The following is a 25,970-nucleotide window of genomic DNA, read 5'->3' as shown; positions in this document are numbered from 1 at the left end:
TGAGATCAAGGTGGTGAATGAAAAACATCTACATTCTCTCTCAAAATTTGCAGTCTATTAAAACTCTTCAGAAGAATATGTATCCTCAATAGTTAAAGCTATCAGTACTTGAACCCTAAATCATAAAAGGATGGCGGCTGGTTCAATTTATAAATCAGTTCTGAATTATATATTCATATAGGCAATAATAAGATGGACCAACAAAAGCTCAAGGAACTGCATGTCGTCCTCCTGTGGGCACATTGCAGTCTTTTAGACTCAATATCAAGTTCACCAGCTTCAGTTAATTTGCTTTCAGTGTCTGCATCAAAATTGGCCACTTCTGCTGTTAGTCATCCATCTGTGATATTGGCTCATTTTTTCGACTCTCCATTAAAACAACCTGACCTGTTGGACATATCCATAGCCCTGTTATTTGCAACACATTACACATCTTTGTCTGCACTGTCACCTGCTAACTGCCCCATTAATGCATTTGACCAGAGGATTCCTACAACTTATTCCTATAGCCTCTAGCCTCCCTGGCCTCACCCTATCACAGACATCCTCTTTATCCTACCCATCCCCCTCCCCACCTTCTCTGCAATTTAATTATAGCTTTTTTTTGTCTTTCTTTCCTTTTTTTAATGAAGGGTCTTCGATCTGAAACATTAACTCTCTCTCTCTTTTTACAGGTGCTGCCAGACTTGCTAAGTGTTTCCAGCATTTTCTGTTTATTTTTCTAGCATCAGCAGCTTTCATTTCTTTTTCAGAATATCTTGCCAGAGAGAGAAATAAACAGCATGAATTGTATTTTCGAATTTTGGATGCAGACAAGATGAGGTCAAGTTGTGAATGTTGACTGTCAAAGGTTAATCACTCTATTGATTATCACTGAATTGACTCATAACATGGAATGATGATTTTTGCTGGATACTAAATTCCAGCTGGGGCTCAACAGCTTTGAAACAGGGGCCAGACAGTGGGAAAAAGTGACAGGAAAAAAGGATAAGGTACAGAATTTTCGATGAAGATGACAATAAGACTATTTGTCATAATAATTATGGAGGAAATGTAACAGCAACTAGAGCATGCACATACACTGTTAAGTGCAGAAATACTGCCGATGATGTCTTTGAATCCCTGCTCCTCTGTAAGATGCGCTGTTGCAGCCTTTTCCAATGAAATCAACAGAAATCAGAGAATAACTTCGAACATCAATGACTGTACTCTGACTCTTAAAAACTTACCGAAAATAATAATGTTTTGTTAAGTAAGGTGCAAATATTTAACAATGAACCATAATTATTGTTTAATGACCTCTATACCCTTATCAAAAAGTGACCCTTCAATAAAATAAAAGGTTATCATATTTCAACTCCCATCTTAATCTTATGTGCATTCATCAATATTTGTTTTGCTTTGTGGAAAACATTTGAAGTTTAGATAACATTTAAAGCTTCACACTTTCTGGTTTGCTGTCCTTGAGAATTCTTCAAAGTGACTGCTGTTCAGCTAACATGATGATATTCCTGTGGCTTAACATGAGGGAACACTTACATATGAAGTCAGACCATGACTTAAATCAATGCTACCAAGTTTGCAATATCTTTATGGGCAAACTTGCTTCAAGATCAGCTGTGAATGTTTTCCACAAGACAATCAATTAACATTTCCTATACACGATACTTCAGAAGTCTATGTTATGCATTACAAATAAACAACTTCCCAAACTTGCTTGAAATAAGTTCGTACAATGCAATAGAAATTTATAAAGAGCTAAAAGATTGATTACATGCCTTCCAAAATAATATTAAGAGGATATTACTAATGGGATTTTGCATGAGGAAGCTGAAGTGATGGCAGTTGACAGTAATGAGTTAGACATGCCCAAGTGCTATTGCTAACAGAACAACAAGCTTAAGTAACAGTACAGCAGTATGTAAACACTGAAGTGATCTCAACTTGGCTCGAAGGGAAAATGATAATGTTAAATAGAGAAAGAATTCTGTCACCTTGTTGCAGTCCCAAATATTTACATAATTGGAAAACTCTATGGACTAAAAGACTAAGATTATAATAAAGACAGAAGAAAAGATAATTCTCATAATGTCTTCACAGTTTGGAAAGATTTGCATAAATGGAAAGGCATTGTCCTGACCCTTGGGCTATCAAATGGTCAGAGAACTCAGGGGAACTCAACATGTAAAGCTGAGTAAGGGAGCACATTTATTTTCTCAAACATGTGTCTCATTACTCTACATTCCGGACCAGTGCTCCAACACATCATGCTATCATGGAAAATATACATCTTTTAAAACTGTTTATAATAGCATAGTGTATTGATTCACAAGTATTTATGGCCCTATGTGTCCCAAAACCCTCTAATGTTGTCATGAGAAAATAGGCATTAACAGAATCAACAGCTCAAGTAAAACTTCCAAAAAGTTCTGTTCTCCATTGAACAGATCAGAATGGGCTCTGCAAGGTGCACCTCAAACTCGTTGTTCGAATACTTCACTGATACACTGTGTGAAGCAATTGACATATTCTTCTTAATTTTAAATCCGTCACTGATTCATTTTCTGGGCAGAAATTCAATATATAACTTAGCATCATTTTGCAATAAACTTCATGAGGAAAATAAACCAAATAGATTGTTCACTGTGTTACTGCAGCCAGAAGCTCTATTTTCAGTGGCACATCAATAAAATAAACAAAGTAAGCTGCGATCTTCCGAGCATTAAGAGTCATTAAAGGAGGTGATTTCTGAAAGTAGCTCCAAGCCAGTGCCACTTTGAGAGGAAATATTATTAGAGAGATAGAGCCAACGCGATCAAATGAAACACATAATACAGGGAGTAGGAACAGGAATAAGAAATAAAGCTCCACAAACAAGCCGGCTCCACTATTCAGTAACCCCATATCCCTTAATTCTCTTAATATCTGAAAATCTGTCAAACCCTCTCTTGAATATAACCAGCAATTCAATCTACACGGCCTTCTTGGATATGGAATTCCAACAATTCACTACCTTTGGGTCTTCTCATCTGTCCTGAAGGCCAACTTCTTTGTGTGACCCTAGGTTTTAGATATCCCAACTAAGAGATTCCTGTTTTAATGAGATCCTCTCTCATTCTTCTAAACTCAATAGTGTAGGCTCATTCTGCTTAACCTCACTCTATTTGACAAATTGACCATCCCAGGATTCAATCTGATGATTCACTGCACTCCCTCAATCCCAACTGTTTACTTCTTTAGGTAAGTGAAAAGTGAATTCTGAAGGGTCTCCAACCCGAAACATTGACTCTGATTCTCTTCCCATAGATGCAGCCTGACCTGCTGACTACTTCCAGCATTTTCTGTTTTCTTTAGGTAGGAGGCCAGTCCTTTACACAATATTCCAGATATGGTTTCACCAGGGCTCTATTCAGTTGTAGCAAACTGTCTACTCTTACACTCAAATCCTCTTGCAATAAAAGCCAACATACCATTAGTCCTCTTAATTGTATGCCACAATTAAATATTATCCTTCACTGATTTATGTATAAAGGCATCCGGGTCCCCATGAAAACAATCACATTTCCAACCCTTAACATTTAAAAAATACTCTGTACTTCTACTTTTTTCCTACCGAAGTGGATGATTTCACATTTTGCACATTACATTCCATGCGTCATGTACTTGTACATTCATTTGATCTGCCTATACCTCCCTAAAGCTTCTCTGCATCCTTCTTATAGCCCACTCTGCCACCCAGCTTTGTTTAATCAGCAACATGCTTTATCAGTATATCTCTCAATTTATTTGGATTATCATAAAAGTATGTTCATTTCTGGGTTCAAGCTGACTCTCGGAGCTGATCACACAACTTAGACTGGCACTTGAGTCATGTTGTGTTTCACAGAAACAATTCTGCATTACTGGCATGCCAATTTATTAATAGGACAAACTGAACCAAAAGCCCTATGGCCAAGCTTGAACAAGAATAGGCGTTCACTCATAACCATCTTTCTACTTAATTTTTTGGCAGAGTGCACACAAATTAGCTACTGTGTTTCTCGAACAACAACTGGATCTGCTTTGCAATATCTTGAGAAGGGACAGAATGCTACATTAATGTAATCTGTTTCTTTCCTATAGACAATCAAAGGATTGATTGACTTAGTCTAACTTTGGAGGCCAGCATGGCAGTTTTGCATACACTGTCTTGTATACACATTCCCTAGCTATTAGCATATAGAAACATACATACCAGTCACCTACCGATAATTACAGCTTTACAAGTATAACCGTTTTTCTTGATGATATAAAGTTTGATCCACAACTTAAACAATTGTTTCCACATGACCAGATCTAAAATAAGCCATTATTAATACAATTTTAGCTGAACTGAAATACGTACAAGCTAAAGGATTAATGCATTCTTGTATAAATTACAGATATTGACAGAATATTAAACATTACTTAGAGCATAACCATTAAATCAAATCTAGGAAGGGAGATTTTCAGATCAAAGTGATCTATTCTCGATAGATTAATAAGCAAAGAATTAAATTGTCTTTACGTAGGAAAATATTTTACCAATTTTAGACCAATCATCTTTTTAAAATGTCAGCACTCAAAAAGCCCCAACCATCTACTCCATACAGCTATGCCCTTTGCCTTATGGTTTTACTGGTAATCATAATTGACTCAGATTAATAAGGGAAACCACTTTGGGTATCTTTGAAACTGTAGCAGGACCACTGGAGAATCAGACTCCTAGGGTCAGAGGGTAACAGTCCAAACAAATAGTCTAAAGTATAGAATGTCAATAAATTGTCCAATATGCCTGGAAGCCTTTTTTGTTAAATGTGCTATTTACATGCCACAAGAGAAACAAAGTGGTTTACAAACCCATTTCATTCAGCAATATAAGCCATATGTCATCTCTCTCAGGTAGACAAAATGGTGGCTTTCAAGCCAAATATTAAAAACATATGGAAATGAATGGATTCCTCTGAATTTACAAAGGTTTTTTTTTCATATGATTTGACTGTTTTCAAGTAGGATTTATTTAATTTCAATCATGAGATGTAACCGTACCACAAAAATAATCTTTTAACAGCAACAACTAACATTGTGCTATTTAAAAATCCTCACTGGAATAGCTAAAAGATAATAATATAGAGCAATAAGTTTCTTTAAATTTGAGAGCTGTCCATAAACTAAGTAATTTCTATGAAAAAAATAGTTGAAAGGAAAATCTGGGCCCTACTGTGCACTTTGCAAAGTTTATTTTCCTTCTGAGTTATCCATGCATCTAATGAACTATGGCTCTAGGTGTCCAGACATGTGCAGCAGCATCCAACACACCTAGACACCACTTCTGTAATTTTTTTCTTTTCATTCATGGTGCTCAGACAGCTCAGGTCACTTGTGATGCAGCATATGAAATCACTTTGAGAAGATCTGCCTGACATATGGTCTGAGGCTGGCAACCCACCCTCGTTGGGCTTCTGCAAGTTAAGTACACTTAATGGTGGCTCTTTTTGAGCCTCCTATTCTCCACTACCTTCTGTTGCAACCCCAACCTTTTCCTAGTCATTACCTAATTCTTGTCCGCAGTGCAATCATGATGTTGGCATTCACTCTCAAGGTCATCTTGACCTTCTGACTGATGCCCTGGTCTTCCTGACTGCTGCTCCATTGCTATTCCTGTATGCCACCATATTCCCCACAAGATACCCACAAACTAGACATATCTGTTCTTCTTCAGGTGCTCCACACTGGCAAGATATGCGAAGGAAAGACTTCTCACTGCTTTACTTCTGCATAGCCCATCTATAGTGCATAATGCTTTGGGCCTTGTTAGCTGTAGTACTTTGCAGTAACATATCCTCCAAAATAAGCATTCATTGACTTGCTGTATACCATCTCTGCAGCTGCCAAAGAATTTCTGGTCATATAGTTCCTCAGGATAATATATGGATTACATGCTTAAGCATGTGTCCTGAGCATATAAATTATAATTTACTTCAATTTCATGTCAGCTCATTTTACCAAGGTGAAAGTTGTTTTTATAAAGAACTCTTTATATTATGAAAACTTGCACAAAATCCACAAATGTGTAATACATACTTTAAAACGGCACGAATCCACTGAACACATTTGTGGACATTGCCTTGATGGCATTCTTACTTTATTTTTTTTTTACTTCTGAAAGCTCTTCTTTGGAAGGTGGATGTGGATTCCTTAAAGTATTACACAAACTGCTGGAAATAGTACATAGCGAAAAATTTAGGAAGTGTATTCATGTCGTCTGTCTCAATTTCCCAGTAAGATTATGGAGGGGAACTTAAAATTTCTACTTTAAGCAGGATGTACCTGATTCTCTGAATGAAGTTTAGCTTCTTTCTTTTTCAATCTTTTTATTAGTTTTCAAATTAATATAGATTAATATAACATCAATGTTTGTACATGTAATACAGAGAGATCAGGAGAACAATCATAGCATAGATAATCATAAAGAACAATAAAATATTAAAAAAATCTGTAGATCCCACAATCTCTTAGTAAATGAATATGATATAAAAGAAAAGAAAAAGATTTATTATACATATATAAAAGAAAGAAAAAAAATCCCCAAATCAATAAGAAAAAGTATAAACAATAAATCAAACCAAACTAAACAGAAAAATTTCAAAAAAGAACAAAAAAAAAGAAAAAAAAAGAAAAAAAAAAGACTGGACTGAAATTTCTCAGTAAAAACAGAGCAAAATTATTTTGTCAACTTTGTTCCTTTAAATTAGAAAGTTATTTAAAGGGGATCTATATCATGTGAAAATATTGGATAAATGGACTCCAAATATCTTCAAATTTAAGCGAAGGATCAACAGTACCACTCCTAATTTTTTCCAACTTTAAACATGATATAGTTTGAGAGAACCATTGAAAAGTAGTAGGGGGTATTGGATCCTTCCATTTAAACAAAATGGATCGTTTGGCCATTAATGTAACAAAGGCAATCACACGGTAAGCGGAAGCAGATAAATGGCCAGACTCTATCCTTCGTAATCCAAAAATTGCAGTGATAGGGTGAGGTTGAAAATCAATATTCAATACAGTTGAGATAATGTTAAAAATATCTTTCCAATGTTTTTCCAAAAGAGGACAGGACCAAAACATATGTGTCAAAGAAGCCACATTCGATTTACATCCATCACATATAGGATTTATATGGTGATAAAAACGGGCTAGCTTATCTTTTGACATATGGGTCCTGTGAACAACCTTAAACTGTATCAAAGAGTGTCTGGCACACATTGAAGACGGCAATTTTCTTCCATGTCTCTGTAGGTATAGATGTCAGGACTTCACTTTCCTATTCATTCTTAATTTTGTCCAGTGATTCTGGATGTGTTTTCATAATTAAATCATAGATTATTGCTATCAAGCCCTTCTGATAAGGATTAAGACCTAAAATTTTTGCCATAATTTCAGTTTTGTAAGGTGTTGGAAAAGAGGGTATAGTAGCTTTTAAAAAATTTTTAATCTGCAAATATCAAAAAAAGTGTGATCTAGACAAATTGTATTTGGTAGACAGTTGTTCAAAACATGAAAAACAGTTATCAATGAATACATCACGAAAACATACTATTCCCTTCCTTGTCCATATATAAAAAGCTAAGTCAACTCTGGATGGATGAAAGAAAAAATTAGATTGAATGAGACTTTACAAATTAAATTTATTCAATCCAAAAAATTTACGAAATTGAAACCATATTCGTATTGTATGTTTAACAATTGGGTTAATCATACGTTTACTTAATTTGGTAAGTGCAAAAGGGAGTGAAGCTCCTAAAATAGAAACTAGTGAAAATCTAAGTACTGATTGGTGCTCAAGGTGTACCCAGTTGGGACATTGAATTACATCTGAATCTTGTATCCAAAAAATTAAATATCTGATATTAATTGCCCAATAATACAATCCAAAGTTAAGCAGGGCCATACCACCATCCTTTTTTAGTTTTTGTAAATATTTCTTACTTAACCTTGGGTTTTTATTCTGCCAAACATATGAAAGAATTTTAGAATCAATGGTGTCAAAAAAAGATTTTGGGATGAAAGTTGGAATCACTTGAAATAAATATAAAAATTTTGGTAAAATATTCATCTTAACTGCATTAATTCGGCCTACCAGTGATAAAGACAGTGGGGACCATTTAGTAAATAATTGTTTAACATGGTCAATTAAAGGCAATAGATTAGCTTTAAATAAGTCCTTATGTTTCTTGGTAGTTTTAATACCTAAATACATAAAATAGTTACCAATCTAAAAAGTAATTGCCTGTAAATTAGGGTTTGCATATTTAATAGAAAAAGTTCACTCTTATTAAAATTTAATCTATAGCCAGAAGAAACACTAAACTGATCTAGTAGTGATAGTACTGCGGGGATAGATTCCTCCGGATTAGAAATATAAAGTAACAGGTCAACTGCATAAAGAGATATCTTATGAATCTTCTGTCCGCGAGTAACGCCACATATATTTGAAGAATCCCAGAGTGCAATAGCCAAGGGTTTCAAAGCAATATCAAATAATAAAGGGCTTAAAGGGCAACCTTGTCCAGTACCTCAAAAAAGCCTAAACAAAGGAGATCTTTGATTATTAGTAAGTATTGAAGCCATAGGTGTATAATAAATCAGTTTAATCGCAGATATAAATTTGACGCTAATGAAGTTTAGCTTCATCAAACAAATTCATCAATCACTACAATAACCACCCTAGAGTAATAAATATATAACATATCTAAAACAAAATAACTAATTGGTTCAAATATTAGATAAAGTGAAAAGTACAGGACTGAAACACTGATTTCCTATCCACCATAAGATGACCATGCTCAGAACATGCTATTCCACCCACAAAAGTAACACCATACACATGCTCTACTCTATTTCATACTTACAACCAATACTAACTAGCTGAGTCAAATATCAAGAAAGAACCAAGATATAAAACAATATCATTATGTTGAATGCTCTCTTCTTTCACTTACTTGGGGTTGCCATGGTCAGGTTAACTTTGCTCATGGCCTTAAGTTACAGGGGTGGTGACTCAGCCCACCTGATGCACTTCATAAATCTTTTTCAAGCCTGCAGGTACAGCAGTTCCTATGGCACTTCAACAAAGCCTAGGAACATTAACACCAGTTGGATCATCCTGAGAATCAGATGTTTTTTGGTCACGTAGAGTTTGACCACATGGTATTCAATCACAACATTCAACCATTCTTTGTGGTGCACAGATGTGGCAGTTCTGTTCCCCCCTACCTGAAACATTTGGCAGTCAAGTGTCCATTCCACCTGCCGAGGGAGTTCTCCACCGTCATCCTGGTAGCAGTGTACATTTCACCCCGGCAAATATCAAATTGGCAATGGGGGATCTGAGCATCGTGATCAACAGTCACGATGTAGTGCCAGTGGTGAGGACCGCGAAGGTATGGTCAAGAGAGGCAGAGGAGTGTTTACAGTACTGCTTTAAATCGGCGGACTGGACCATATTCAGGGATTCATCCTCGGATCTGAATGAATATGCCACAGCTGTCACTGACTTCATCAAGACCTACATAGATGAGTGTGTGCCTTTGAGAACATACCGAGTTTTCCCAAACTAGAAGCCCTGGATGAACCAGGAGATTCGCAGTCTGCTGAGGGCTAGATCTGTGGCATTCAAGACCGGCGATCCAGAATCCTACAAGTCCAGTACGACATATGGAAGGCCATCACGAGAGGAAAAAAGCAATTCCGATTCTAGACACAAATAGATGCACAACAGCTGTGGCAGGGTTTGATTAAAATTACTTCCTATAAGGCCAGATTCTGCTTTAACTCCATCTACAAGTTTGTAGATGATACCACGGCAGTGGGCCGTATCTCAAATAATGATGAGTCTGAGTACAGGAAGGAGATAGAGAGCTTAATGACATGGTGTCATGACAACAACCTTTCCCTCAATGTCAGCAAAACAAAAGAGCAGGTTATTGACTTCAGGAAGGGGGGTGGTGCACATGCACCTGTCTACATCAATGGTGCTGAGGTTAAGAGGGTTGAGAGCTTCAAGTTCCCAGGAATTAACATCACCAATAGCCTGTCCTGGTCCAACCATGTAGACACCACGGCCAAGAAAGCTCACCAGCACCTCTACTTCCTCAAGAGGCTAAAGAAATTTGGCACATCCCCTTTGACACTCATCAACTTTTATCGGTGCACCATAGAAAGCATCCTATCTGGTTGCATCATGGCTTGGTATGGGAAATGCTCTGCCCAGGACCTCAAGAAACTGCAGAGAGTTGTGAACACAGCTCAGCACATCACAGGAAGCAGCCTCCCCTCAATGGACTCTGTCTATACTTCTCACTGCCTCGGCAAAGCAGCCAGCGTAATCAAAGACCCCACCCATGTAGGGCATTCTCTTTTCTCCCCTCTCCCATCAGGCAGAAGATAAAAAGCCTGAAAGCATGTACCACCAGGCTCAAGGACAGCTTCCATCCTGCTGAATGGTTTCCTAGTACGATAAAATGGACTCTTGACTTTATAATCTACCTCGTTATGACCTTGCACCTCATTGTCTACCTGCACTGCACTTTCTCTGTAGCTGTGACATTCTACTCTGCATTCTGCAATGTTTTACCTTGTACTTTCTCAATGCACTGTGTAATGAATTGATCTGTATGAATGATATGCAAGACAAGTTTTTCACCATACCTCGGTACAGGTGACAATAATAAACAATTCCAAAGGCAAAACCAAACAGCATAAATGGCAGTGATGCTTCCCTCCCTGAAGAGCACAATGCCTTTTATGCACGCGTTGAAAGGGAGAATAATACTACACCTGTGCGAATCCCCACAGCATCCGATAACCCTGTGATCTCTGCCTCAGAGGCAGACATCCGAACATCCTTCAAGAAAGTGAACCCTCGCAAGGCGTCAGGCCCCGATGGTGTACCTGGCCGGGTACTGAAAACCTGTGCCGACCAACTGACTAGAGTATTCAAGGACATCTTCAGCCTCGCACTGCAGCAGTCTGAGGTTCCCATGTGCTTTAAAAGGGCAGCAATCATTCCAGTGCCCGAGAAGAGCAGGGTGAGCTGCCTCAATAACTATCAGCCAGTAGTTGAAATGCTTCGAGAGGTTGGTTACGGCTAGAATTATGTCCAGCCTGAGCAAGGACCTGGACCCGCTGCAGTTCACCCCCTGCCACAACAGGTCTACAGTAGACGCAATCTCACTGGCTCTCTGCTTTGGAGCACCTAGACAATTGCAAGACCTATATTACATAGGCTACTGTTTATCGATTACAGCTCAGCGTTCAACAGCATCATCCCCTCAATACTAATAACCAAGCTTTAAAATCTGGGCCTCTGTACTTCCCTCTGCAAATGGATCCTCAACTTCCTTATCGGGAGACTACAGTCAGTGCGGATCCGCGATAAGATATCTTTATTAGTCACATGTACATCGAAACACAGTGAAATACATCTTTTTGCGTAGTGTTCTGGGGGGGCAGCCCGCAAGTATCGCCACGCTTCTGGCGCCAACATAGCATGCCCACAACTTCCTAACCTGTACGTCTTTGAAATGTGGGAGGAAACCGGAGAGACCTTATTTAGCCAAAGTTTTACATGGCTTCATCTGCAGGTTTTAATTACAAAATTTAAATCAATATCTTAATTGCTTGGCTGAACAAGATTTATCACTGTAAATAGCTTAAGTTAAAAGTTAACATCAGATAATCAAATAGTTTGGATATGATGTTTGGTGGAGTTCCTCCTCACTGACAGGTGCACCTTAAGGATGCAGGCTTAGCCCACCGTTCTACTCTCTCTATACTCATAACTGTGTGGCCAAGCACAGCTCAAGCACCATCTATAAATTCGCTGGTGACATCACTGTTGTTGGTTGAATCGCAGATGGCGGTGAGGAGGCTTACAGGAGTGAGATAGATTGGCTGGTTGAATGGTGTCATAACAACCACCTCGCACTCAATGTCAGTGTCGGATCCGGTTATTTTCGAATCCACAGGTTCTTTCAGGAGTCCAAGAATGAGTTGAAAACAACTTGGTGCTTCACAAAGATTTATTCAAAAAGTTTAAAACAAAGAAACAGTCACATAGCATATGGCACGAGCTTTACTACTAGGAGATGAGCCAAGACAAAAGGAACTAAGAATGAGCTAGGGGCCAGGGGTGGGGGGGGGGGGGTGGTGGCAAGAGAATGAGAGAGGCGAGAGAGCAAGAGAGAGAGAGAGCGAGAGGGAGAGAGAGAGCAAAAGAATGATTAACAAAAAAAAGACACCTTTTATACCTGAGATAAGAGGTACTCCTTAGCTAACAATAGTCTAATCAGAAAACCTATTAGATACCTGTGGCAAAACCAACCAATGTGAAAGCATGTATTCACCTGATGGACTAAGCTAAGAAGCAGCCATTCCTTCTACAGCCACAAGGTGTATTAAATACCATACATGTTAAAGAACTACTTAAAACAGTCGAATCCAGCATCAGCAAGACCACGGAACTGATTGTGGACTTCAGAAAGGGGAAATCGGAAGAACACACACCAGTCCTCACTGAGGGATCGGAGGCGGAAAAGCTTCAAGTTCCTGGGCATCAACATCTCAGGATCTATCCTGGGCCCAACATATTGATGCAATCAAAAAGAAGGCATGCCAGCGGCTCTACTTTATTAGGAGTTTGAGGAGATTTGGTATGTCACCAAAGACTCTTACAAATTTCTATAGATGTACAGTGGAGAGCATTCTGTCTAGTTGCATCACAGCCTGGTATAGAACCTCCAAGGCACAGGATCTCAAGAAGCTGCAGAGGGTTATAGACTCAGCCAGCTCCATCACGCACACAACCCTTCCCACCATCGAGGACATCTTCAAGAGGCAGTACCTCAAGAAAGTGGCATCTATCATTAAGGATTCTTACCATCTGGGACAAGCCCTCTTCAATTCGGCCACTGTCTGTAAGGAGTCTGTATGTTCTCCCCATGTCTGCGTGGGTTTCCTCCGGGTGCTCCGGTTTCCTCCCACATTTCAAAGACATATGGATTAGGATGAGGTACAGGAGCTTGAAGACTTAAACTCAACATTTCAGGAATAGCTTCTTCCCCTCTGCCATCAGATTTCTTAACGATCCATGAACACTACCTCATTATTCCTTTTTTTGCACTCTATTTTTGTAATTTATCGATTTTTGCGTCTTTGCACTGTACTGCTGCCACAAAACAACAAATTTCACGTCATATGTTGTTTAATAAATCCGATTCTGGTCACTGTTTGTAAATGTTGCATTCAAACAGATGAATGCCTCAGGGTTATCCAAGGCCAAATGAAAAATTTTGGGGCTTTTTTATTTTGTAGCATACTAAGGTATTATTGGAATTAATTATACTATCATGTATAAATCACAGCAGGTTTGGTGTACTCATTTCCTGAGCTGTTTTTGTATTATTGCTGAATGTTTTTTTTTACTTAACGAAGGGAGAACCTTGCACTTTCCCAGATCCTTTAATCATCTGATTCTGTTCTTCACTTGTATTCCCCAACTTTTCCTCTCGTTTCTTTTTTACCTACACCTTTCACTGTTACTATCCTTTGCCTTTGTCCATTATCCTGCCTCCACTAAACTGACCACGTGTGACTGATCTGGTATAATTCTCATCAGGGTAAATTGAAGGAAGAATTAGGATGTTGCAGATTTTAATTAAGATAACATATCTTTATTAGTCACATGCACATCAAAACACAGATTGAAATGCATCTTTTGCGTAGAGTGTTCTGGGGGCAGCCCGCAAATGTCGCTATGTTGCCACGTACAGAGAGTGGCCAGGTCGCTGGCGCTGTAATAGGGTTACACTAACCGCTACACTACCATGCCTGCCTGTACATTACCGTACGTGCCTCCAACACAGGAGCAATACAGGATTAAAATCTAATGTTGTGCAGTTGAGGAGTGGTCAAGAGGATAACATTATTAATGAATATAGTTTAGTTTTGAATGGATTTATGCATATCAGCAGGTAATTTTCCCTTATAGGATAACACTTAAAATGTTCTACAGCCTTCTCATAATTTCTGTTAGATCTGTGTTATTTTCATGTTTTTAAAGCAACTTATTAATTTTTAACTTAAAAGCATGATAAATGGGAAAAAACTATTATTACTGTGGATTGGAAATTAGTGTCATGTGTGAGTTGCAACTACTAGAGTATTCTCCAGCAAATTTGGATTTATTTTAATAAAAATAGGTTCTGTGGTGATCGGCTTAACCAGGTGCCAGGACTGGCTATCTCAGGTTTTTTTAATTGCTTGCTGAACAAAAGTTTTATGAATGGCTTTAATCAATGATATAAAGGCCAAGCCAGCCTTTTGTCCAGAAATCTGCTAAATAAATATGTAGCATTGCAAATCTTTAACACTGTGAACTCAGCTTACGATTGTCTGCAATTTTTCTGAGTTTTAACCCAAATGCACAAGATTAAACAGGCCCAGATAAAACCAGTAGGTTTTAAATGTACACCTGTAAAAGAACCTGGCTTGTTTTCCAACCTTTACTTCAGTAATGCAGAGAAGAAAATCTTCCTTCATAATTCACTGGTAGAAATGCACTCCCACTCATGTCACCCACCTACCTGAGTAAGAACATCCAGCTGGCCTACTATGTGCTCCAGAGTACTTGCAAGGGTTGATGGGATGCCAGTCGCTTCTTGAGGATGAGGCTGGTTTAAGGGAAGAGCTGGAATTGACTCTGATGCCAAAATATTGCTTGAATACTTCTTTGGTTGACTTGGGTTGTTTGACTCAGCACCTGAAAAGTCAGTCTTCAAAAGCTGCGATAATAAAAACAGGAGATATTTAAAAGCTGGCACCTTGGTTTGAGGGCAATCTGAGTTATAATGATGATTTCCTATAAGATCATCCAAGATCATTAATAGTGACAAACTGAGATCTTAGAGTACTTCATTTTAGTGGGCTGCAAATAAACATGAATAAGCAGCTTGTAGCCTAACGTTCATTTGTTCTGGTAAATATAAAGTTGAAAAATCCCCACCCAGAGATTAATACTTCCTTCTAACACTATTTCCTTTCCTTGTAACATTGGCCAAAGCTTTGAAAATTCAATTTTACGCCAATTAAATCTAAAAATATGAAATCCTTGCTCTATTGTACTGAAGCACCTCATATGTTCAAACTGTTTATACAAGACTCAAACCTACCTAATATTTCCTTTGTAAATTTTCATCCATCAAGGAAACTGCTATTTAAAGGTTCCTATGTGTAGAAGTATTTTCAAAAGGACTAAATTTAGGTATTAAAGGTATAAATCCCAATAAGAATGTTCAGATATATTGGCTTAAGCACATACTGTAGTATAGCCCTGCTTTTGCTACTTGTCTCAAGCATTAAAACTATTTGGTGCCAACATATGCTGGGAAGCCGTATGTGTGCACTAGGCATTTGTATGTAATCACCACCAACTGGAATTTCTAACATTGTTATATATTATAACAAGGAACATCTGATATTTCTATCCAATACATAATAATTCCAACTCAAAATCTTTTCATTCAAAATTACTGCATCATTTATTTTTAAAGACACTCTCACGTCAGCTCATTCTAACAGTCTACCATGACCTGCTGCATGACTTTCTTTACTGAATGAAATAATCTTGGTTCACGTAATATCTGGTCTCCAAAGTGCATGGTCACATTATACCTGAAATAGAAAGTGTGCGCCTTGCTCCATATTTGACCATGATGTTCCAGTTTGATTACTGGAAAAATAGCTTATTAATTATACTTAAGAATGTGATACTTCCCCATTGCTTGCGGTTTTAAATGGTATTTTTGCAATAGATTTGCCAACTCATTTCTGATACTGGAAATGGATACTGAAACTGCTAACTTCTATCCTCAACAAATCACTGTGTCACCAACCACAATGTGCTGCATTGCCTAGATATCATAAGTTCCCAACATTGCTTGCCCAATTTCACTTCCCTTCCCTGTAGGATATTGAGCACAAATACTCAGTACTGCTAATGACAAGAATATAAGGAAGTAGGTGCAGGACTAGGCCATTTGACCCCTTGATCCTGACCCACCATTCAGTATATCATGGCTGATCTGCTCTAGGCCCATCTCCTCTCTTCTGTGCCCATTCCCATAGCTCTCAGTTCCTTGATCCTTCAAAAATGCATCTACTTCCTCTTTAAATACTCCCAATGATCTGGCCTCCACAACCCTTTGAACTTGAGAATTCCAGAGATACACCACCTTCTGCGAGAAGTCCCTATGCACCTCAGGTTTAAATGACCACCCCCTAATATTGTAATTTTGTCTTCTCATTTGAGATTCTCTCACTGGTGGAAACATCTCGACATCTACCCTATCATGTCCCCGAAGGATCTTACATATTTCAATAAGATCACCTCGCTTTTTTCTGAACTCCCAAGAATATTTAGCTACTTGTGATACAGCACTCCTCTCATCCCAGAAATGAGTTCAGTGAATCTTTTTCCGACTGTCTCCAGTGCCAGTATATCCTTTTCTTAAATAAGGGGAACAGAAAAGGTAAACATCTGAATCCTACTTCTCTAAAAATTCTTTCAAGTAGCAAACCTCACCCAAATAGCGATTCAACTACCAAAAGTCAAAACTAAAGAACTTCATCAGATAAACTGAAGACTTGAATGATGTAAATTGCACTTATTTTAGCAGGACAGTTTGAAAAATAATGGAAATCAACCAGACTTAGCTGAATGATTTCTGGTAAATAAAATCCATAGATACAAGGAAGAACAAACTTGTATCTTACAGCTTTATACAGCTTTGAAAATTCTGGTACATTTTACAACACATAAAAATTTAAAATGTCAGAAGTATTTAATTCAGCTTCAGCTTTAATTCAGCTTGCTTATAGATATGGAGATCTGCTGGCAGCATCAAATCCATTTTTTAAGATGACTTGGAAAAACTGTAGACCAATGGAAAAGACATAACTGCCAGGTATTTCCTGCTGAGACAGATCCAAAACAGGTTAGTAAACTGTCTTTCAGTGCTTCGGAATTCTAACCTGCCTTGCACTACCTTATTGAAAGAAACAATCAATTTGGACAAGCTACAATAAAGATGGCCTTAGCAGTTACAACATACTACAAAAGTATAATTCCCTAGAACATGATAATACTGCATATTTTGATCACTTTAACTAAAACTGCCAGTTGACCCACTCACTTTAAGTCAGTAATGTTCACATCTGTTGACCAGGTGAGAGATTTGGTTACATTCCAAGATGTAAGTCATCAACAGCATTTACTGAATGCAATGATACCGTAAAGAAGTAGATCATATGAATTATATTCATTTCGTCAAAACAAAAAAATATCTGCATCTATCTTCCTTTCATCAAGTTGTTCAGGCCTGTTCAGAACCTTTGTGTGCAACACATAAACCTTTAAGCTTTATGTGCATTTTTTGCCAAATTGACCTACAGTGTTTCATAAAAACATAAGAAATAGGAGCAGGAATAGGCAATCTGGCCCGTCGAGCCTGTTCTGCCATTCAATAAGATCATGGACAATCTGGCCGTGGACTCAGCTCCACCTACCTGCTTTTTCCCATTAACCCTTAAGTTCCCCTACTATGCAAAAATCTATCTAACTGTGTCTTAAGTATATTTAATGAGGTAGCCTCTACTGCTTCCCTGGACAGAGAATTCCACAGATTCACTACTCTCTGAGAAAAGCAGCTTCTCCTCATCTCTGTCCTAAATCTAATCACCTGAAACTTGAGGCCACATCCCCTAGTTCTAGTCTCACCTACCAGTGGAAACAACTTTCTTGCCTCTATCTTATCCACCCCTTTCATAATTTTATACATTTCAATAAAATCCCCTCTCATTCTTCTGAATTCCAGTGAGTATAGTCCCAGGCGACTCAATCTCTCCTCATAAACTAACCCCCTCATCTCTGGGATCAACCTGGTGAACCTCCTCTGCACTGCCTCCAAAGCCAGTATATCTTTCCTCAAGTAAGGAGACCACAGCTGCATGCAGTACTCCAGGTGCGGCCTCACCAGTACCCTGTACAGTTGTAGCATAACCTCCCTGCTCTTAAATTCAATCCCTCTTGCAATGAAGGCCAACATTCCATTTGCCTTCTTGATAACCTGTTGCACCTCCAAACCAACCTTTTGCGATTCATGCACAAGCTCTCCCAAGTCCCTCTGCACAACAGCATGCTGCAATCTTTCAGCATTTAAAATAATAATATGATCTTCTATTTTTTCCCTTCCAAAGTGGATGACCTCGCATTTACCAACATTGTACTCCATTTGCCAGACCCTTGCCCATTCACTTAACCTACCTATATCTTTCTGCAGACTCTCCGCATCCTCTGCACAATTTGTTTTTCCACTCAATTTAGTGTCATCGGCAAACTTAAGATACGCTACACTCGGTCCCCCCTTCCAAATCATTAATGTATATCGTGAACAGTTGCAGGCCCAGCACTGACCCCCGCAGCACCCCACCCAACTCTCTGCCTTCGATTAGTTAACCAATCCTCTATCCATGCTAATAACTTATCCCCAACTCCATGCATCCTTATCTTATGGATAAGCCTTTTATGTGGCACCTTATCGAACACCTTCTAGAAATCCAAGTATACAATATCCACTTGCTCCCTTCTATCCACTGAGCTAATTTTATCCTCAAAGAACTCCAGTAAGTTTTTCAAACAGGACCTGCCCTTCCTGAATCCATGCTGTGTCTGCCTGATGGAACCATTTCTATCCAGGTGTCTCGCTATTTCTTCCTTAACGATAGCTACAAGCATTTTCCCGACTACAGACGTTAAGCTAACTGGCACGAAGTTACCTGCCTTCTGCCTACATCCTTTTTTAAACAGTGGCATAACATTCGCTCTCTTCCAACCCGCTGGGATCTATCCAGAGTCCAGAGAATTTTGGTAAATTATCACAAACGTCTCTACTATAACTTCTGCCATTTCCTTCAGTACCCTAGGAAGCATCCCATCAGGACCAGGGGACTTGTCTACCATTAGGCCCACTAGTTTGCTCATCACTACCTCTTTAGTGTATCGAGGTCCTCACCTCCCATCACATCCATAACATCTCTCTTTAGCATGTTAGACGTGTCCTCCACCATGAAGACTGACACAAAATAATCGTTCAAGGCCTCGGCCATTTCCACATTACCCAATAGTAATTCCCACTTCTCATCTTCCAAGGGACCTACATTCACTTTAGCCACTCTTTTCCACTTTATATAATTATAAAAACTTTCACTATCTGTTTTTATATTTTGTGCTGGTTTACTTTCACAATCTATCTTCTCTTTCCTTATTGCTTGCTTAGTGGTTCTTTGTGGTAAAACTGGCCTAGTGGTAAAAATTTAAAATACTTAAAATTTACCCGATCTTCCAGTTTCCCACTACTCTTGGCGACTTTGTATGCATGAGCTTTTAGCTTGATGCCTTCTTTCATTTCCTTACTGTCCTTGCTTTTAACTGGAATATACTTTTGTTCAGCACCATGAAAAATCGCTTTGAAAGTCTTCCACTGTTCCTCAACTGTCCTACCATATAGCCTGTGTTTTCCGTCTACGTTAGCCAACTCCTCCCTCATCCCATTGCCTCCTTTGTTTATGCATAATACACTGGTTTTAGGTTGTACTACTGCACCCTCCATTTGTATGAGAAATTCAATCATACTATGATCAATCTTTCCAAGAGGATACCTAACCACAAGATCGTTAATTTTACCTGTTTCATTGCATAGGACCAGATCTAAGACAGCATTTTCCCTTGTAGGTTCACGAACATGCTGTTCAAAAAAGCTATCATGGATGTATTCTATGAAGTCCTCCTCAAGACTACCTTGACCAACTTGATTCGCCCAATCTACATGGAATCTACATGGAAATCCCCCATGACAACTGCCATTCCATTCCAACATGCATCAAATATTTCCTTGTTGCCTGTGCCACTGTCATGTCATTATTTGGTGGCCTATATACAACGCCCACCAGTGATTTTTCCCTTTACTATTCCTAATCTCTACCCAGATGGACTGAACATTCTGTTCCTGAGATCTTATATCATCTCTCACTATCACCCTGATCTCATTCTTAATTAAGAGCGTTATCCCACCTCCATTACCTTCCTGCCTATCCTTCATCATATTACCTGATACCCTTGGATATTTAATTCCACCCACCTCCACCCTGCAAGCACATTTCTGTAATGGCCACTAAATCATACCCTTTTGTACTGATTTGTGCCACAAGGTCACTGACCTTGTTTCGAATACTATGGGCATTCAGTGCCCTTACACTCATTGTCCTTTTAGAATTAAGTAACCTTTGTGTCCTTTGCGTTTGACTTTTCTGTACTCCACTATTACTTTTCTAACTTTTGCCCTGGTCTCTGCTTTGCTTCCCTCTGTCTTTCTGCATGGATTCCCATCCCCCTGCCATATTAGTTTAACCCCTCCCAACAGCACTAGCAAATGATCTGCCTAGGACATTGATTCCAGCCCTGCCCAGGTGTAGACCGTCCAGTTTGTACTGGTCCCACTTCCCCCAGAACTGGTTCCAATGCCCCAGGAATCTGAAACCTTCCCTCCTGCACCACTGTTCAAGCCACGTATTCATCCTAACCATGCTGCTATTCGTACTCTGACCAGCATGTGGCACAGGTAGTAATCCTGAGATTATTACCTTTGAGGTCCTACTTATCAACCTATCTCCTAGCTCCCTAAATTTGGCTTGTAGACCTCATCCCACTTTTTTCCTATATCATTAGTACTTACACGCATCACGACAATTGGCTGTTCACCCTCCCCTTCCAGAATGCCCTGCAGCTACTCTGAGACATCCCTGACCCTTGCACTTGGGAGGCAACACAACAAACGGGAATCCCATTTGCAGCCACAGAAGCTCCTGTCTATTCCCTTACCATGGAATCCCTTATCACTACAGCTCTGCCACTCTTTTTCCTGCCCTGCTGTGAAGCAGAGCCACTCACAGTGCCATGATCCTGGCTACCTGCTGCCCTCCCCTGATGAGGCATCTTCCCCAAAGCGGTATATCTGTTTTGGAGGGAGATGACTGCAGGGGACTCCTGTACTACCTTCCTGCTACTGCTCTGCCGGTTGGTCACCCACAGTGGTATAGCGATTAGCATAACGCTTTACAGCACCAGCAACCCGGCTTCAAACCTGGCCGCTGACTGTAAGGAGTTTGTATGTTCTCCCCATGTCTGCGTGGGTTTCCTGCGGGTGCTCCGGTTTCCCCCCACATTCTTAAGACGTATAGGTTAGGAAGTTGTGGGCATGCTATGTTGGCGCCGGAAGCGTGGCGACACTTGCAGGCTGCCCCCAGAACACTATGCAAAAGATGCATTTCACTGTGTGTTTCGATGTACATGTGACTAATGAAGATATCTTACCTTTCCCCTGGCCTTTAAATTGCGGTGCGACCAACTCACTAAATGTGCTCTCCACAACATTCTCAGCATTGTGGATGCTCCAGGGTGAATCCATGCACAGCTCTAGTGCCATCATGCAGTCTGTCAGGAGCTGCAGCTGGGACACCAGCAGCCTCCCTGAGTTCCCACATTGTACAGGAGGAGCATGACACAGGTCTGAGCTCACCTGCCATGACCAACAAACTTTGAGGGAAAATAAAGAGAAAGAAAAAAATGAATAAGAACCTACCCTCACCTTACTTTAGTGTTGCTCGCCCTCCTCACTGACGCCTGGTATTCACTCTCAAAATGGCTGCTCCAAAATGGCCACTCCGCTTTTGACCCTAACTTTTTATAAGCTGCCGATAATTAGCCAATCACCTATTAACTAACAATTAGCTGTCCCTCTTAAATTCCTGCAAGTGAAACTCACAAGCAAGCAGTCACTTCTTTTCAAATCTCCTGCTCTCATTCCAAGTCGCCAACTTCTTAGCCTCTGCCTCTTCTCACCGAAGCCTCTTGAGCCAAAGCTTCAGCTCCCCACTCTAACAATGGCCCACTTCCACAATGGCTGCTCCACTTGACTCTTCTTTTCACTAGCTGCTGTTAACTAGCCAATCAACTGTAACAACTTACAAATGTGCCTCTTTTAGACTCCTGCAAGGTGAAACTCCCGAGCACAAGCACAGAGACACAGATCTTTTCAAATCTCCCGCTCCAAATCTCACTCCAACTCCTGCAAGGTGAAACTCACAATTCTTTATTTTGTTTGAATGCAAACTTACTTCACTGCCTTCAGAGAAATACCTTTTGCTTTTTAAATTCATTTTTTGGTATTTAAGCATTGCTGGTAAGGCCAGCGTTTATAGGAATCCCAAATTCTGCTGGAGAAGGTGGTGGTAAGCAATCTCCATGAACTGTGGCAGTGCTTTGGGTTAAAGTATTCTCATCATGCTTCTGGTGAGGGTAGGTTAGATGATGAAGGAACCTCAGTATATTTCCACGTCAGGATGGTGTGCAACATGGAGAGGAAGCTGCAAGTATGAGAAGCATTGTCAGAGTAAAGTAGATAAGCATTTTGTAAATGGTACACAATGCATTTGCTGTGCGAAGGTAGTGGAGAGAATGAAGGTTCAGAGTGGTGGCTGGAATACCGATCAAGCGGGTTGCAATGTCCTGAAATGTTCTGAGCTTCTTCAGTATTGTTTCACATGCACTCATCCAGGCAAGCAGAGAATATTCCATCACACTCCTGATTGCAAGCTTTGGGGTATCAGGATTTAAGTCAAGTCACAGGAAAACCAGGTTCTGGCCTGTTCTTACATACAGGATAGTTGCATACGTCATTTATATAGCTGGTCCAGTTGATAGCTGGGGACAAAGCAATTGATGTCGTGCAGGTGGTTTAGAATCTCCTTAACCAAATCTCCATATAACTGAATCTCCATAACCAAATTCCTTTGTCTGAGGTATAAGTTCAGCCACTGATGTGCTATTCTCCTAAATTTTCATTGACTTCAGTGTTATCAAGATTCCTTTATGTTACTCTTGGTCAAATCCTGCCTCAATGTCAATGGCAGCAAATCTCACCTCGCCTCTGGATTTAGCTCATTGATTCATATCTGGGCCAAGCCCCTGTTGAAATCTGGAGCTGTGTGAACCTGGCAAAACCCAAACTGGGCATTAGTGAGCAGGTTATTGGACAGCAAGTGCTACTTGATGGCATAATTTTTTCCATTACTTTGCTGATGATTGAGAGTAGACTAATTGGGCTTCAACTGGCCTTTAATTGGTTGGATTGGATTTCTCCTGTTGAACAGGATATATCTGGGCAATTTTCCACAAGGTCGGGAGATGCCAGTGTTGTGGTTAAACTGGAACAGTTTGGTTTGACAAAGTATTTCAAAAGCTTACAAGAAAAGTAACAGGAAATGGCCTACATCTGCAACCTATAAATTATTGTACAGTGAACAAACCCATATGGTTGGTACCTAGAAATTATCAAACAAACAAATGTAAAACGTGTGAATATCAATGTTTAAAATAAAGTTTCTGATGTCAACTTAGACTGTAGCTACTACTGGTATGTTGTGGTGATGTCAGTTTGGAAATCCTGCCTTCATTTGCTCTTAAGTAAATGACAATTGTGTTTCCTAGTTAAAGTTGTATTATTTTTGTTGAAATATGAAACAAACTGACATAAACAATTAGTGAAAAATATGGCACTTTACATCCACTCACTTAAGGGATTTCTTTTCTTTAATCTTTGCTCACATAACAGCAGACCAACTACAATATGAACATGCCATTTATCAGAGTAAGTTCAATGCTTTTGTAATTAAATGTGTTTTAAATTTCATCTTTTCAATGAAACAAATGAATATTGCTTATCGACATATTTAGGAATATTTCTAACAGAAATCACTGTTGCTGCAACTTATCTTTCTGGAGTGTTCTTCAAATTTAGTTAGGTGACGAATTAGTTGATAGCTTTGTTTCTTAGTGAAGATGCTAAAGAAAATCAAGAGGGTTAAATTTTCTTCAACATAAAGCCAGTCAACAGTGATACATATGACAGCCAGGCCTGATACAGGAATAACGGTCTCAACAAACAGCTCGTCCCCAAGCCCTCTGAAAATGTTACAAGGCACACAGAAAATAGAGACATCCATCAACCAATGACAGACTAGCCATGGGAGAAGTGGTCACCTCATTCACTACTAAAACCAAATCCACCTCTGCAAACAACTTCAGAAGGAAAAGCACAGTGGATCAGATCATAAACCACTGTCCAAGTTGGAAGCATGCTTCCAAAACATTCAAAGGCAACTGCTTCATAACTGGGACTTAACACCTTAAACTTGAAAATTTAATAAGCATACAAAGGAAAACTATGTTTAACATTTGAAAACAGGATTTTAAAAATAGTTTTTGATAGTCTAGTAGCTGACAGTGCTGAGGACTGGAACATCTTCAATTTAATGAACCCAGGCCAGGTATATTGTAGATACAGATTAATGTTTCTCTAGTCTGCCTTAACAATGTGCTTTAGTTACAATCTCAAAAGTTCTTAATGCATGAGAGCGTGTTCACTTTCCTCAGTTAAGTACTTGCATTGTAGCAGATCCTTTAATAGTACTTCATGGCAGCCTAATCAGATTAAAAATTAAAACTGTCAAAGGAGTGACATCCAGTTTATTCAGGTCAGCTTTAAGAGTATCTTAATGGAGCTACTCAGAAACTGCATTGTAGCTGAATAAGAGAATTAGATTGCCACTGCTTTAGGACAGTCATGTGCAGAAAACTAGGATGGTACATAAAACAGATATCACATCTAAATACACAGAAGGAGCTTGTGGGAGAACAAGGTAGAAATAATGAGCTGGAGACCAAGAAAGGTATCTTGTGTTTGACTATCACTGCTACACTCCAAGAATCAAAAGGCCAGTATGCTATGCAAAACTAGGAGACTAAAAGATTTAGAAAATTCAAAAGGACTCTTGTGTGAACTTATGACCCAGTCAAAGAAATTCATGAATTAAACACAATATATCAATTTATGAATTTAACAAATTTAGATGGTTTCTCCCCTAAGGAAAGAGGAGCTGTTTAAAACAATGAGACATCTGGTCAATGGTCCAGCAGACAATGCAAGATCTTGGTAAAAGAGTTGCTGTTATGTTTCTCATATACAAGAGAACACAAACAATGAGGCCAAATGATGGTTAAATATAACAATTCCAGTGACTTCTGGGAATCCCAGGCCCAAGGCTGCTCAAAGTGAAGGAGCATTCAGGATAATGACAACCTCATACACAAGCTTCAGGAGCATATAGAAACCAATTGCTAATGATGGGAGGAGCACACCACTTCACAAATGATAAAATAGTGGTGTTTAAGAGGCTTTTAGATAGATACATGAATATGCAGGAATGAAGGGATATGGATCATGTGCAGGCAGAAGAGATTTAGTTCGGACAGACATTATGGGCTGAAGAGCCTGCTCCGGTGCTGAACTGTTCTATGTTAAATGCAAGACTGATCCTGAGTTTCCAGTTGCCTATCACTTTAATTGTTACTGCCAGTAATTTAACTAGAAGTTACTTTGACAACATTGGTATGTTCTCTTTTACAGATACCCCCTCCATGTTCCACCATCCTCCTAACTTTCGGCTTCTCATAATTTAAAACAATTTTTTTTCTCACTTTTCCAGTTCTGATGAAAGGTCATTGATCTGAAATGTTGACTCTTTCTCATCACAGCTGAATGGCAAGCGTTTTCAGCATTTTCTGCTTTTGTTTTGTATTTTCAGCATCTGCAGTTTTTTTGGTTTGGGGCTGCACTCATCAATCTAACACATTCCTGATTTACACCTTGCAGATGATGAAAAGGATCTGGAGGGACAATGTCTTACATTTGCCATAGAATACACTGGAATGTAAA

The 25,970-nt window shown here is 39.2% G+C and overlaps 1 protein-coding gene across 4 annotated transcripts in view; it reads right to left on the bottom strand.

Moving 5' to 3' along the window:
• The window catches only part of LOC127571610 (POC1 centriolar protein homolog A-like), a 103,174-nt gene that overhangs the window by 5,986 nt on the left and 71,218 nt on the right, over nucleotides 1–25,970 (bottom strand). For 2 of the 4 annotated variants that reach the window (XM_052018151.1, XM_052018154.1), the window contains one exon: nucleotides 14,667–14,864. In XM_052018151.1, coding sequence (XP_051874111.1) covers nucleotides 14,667–14,864 — 198 coding nt within the window. Of the gene's footprint in view, nucleotides 1–12,961; nucleotides 13,059–14,666; nucleotides 14,865–22,333; nucleotides 22,561–25,970 lie in introns of those variants that run through there. The other 2 variants (XM_052018152.1, XR_007956494.1) reach the window with 2 other exon arrangements.

The sequence above is a fragment of the Pristis pectinata genome, chromosome 6 (assembly GCF_009764475.1).
Source record: "Pristis pectinata isolate sPriPec2 chromosome 6, sPriPec2.1.pri, whole genome shotgun sequence".
In the NCBI taxonomy this organism is placed as follows: domain Eukaryota; kingdom Metazoa; phylum Chordata; class Chondrichthyes; order Rhinopristiformes; family Pristidae; genus Pristis; species Pristis pectinata.
This window is presented reverse-complemented; position numbering and strand designations above follow the sequence as displayed.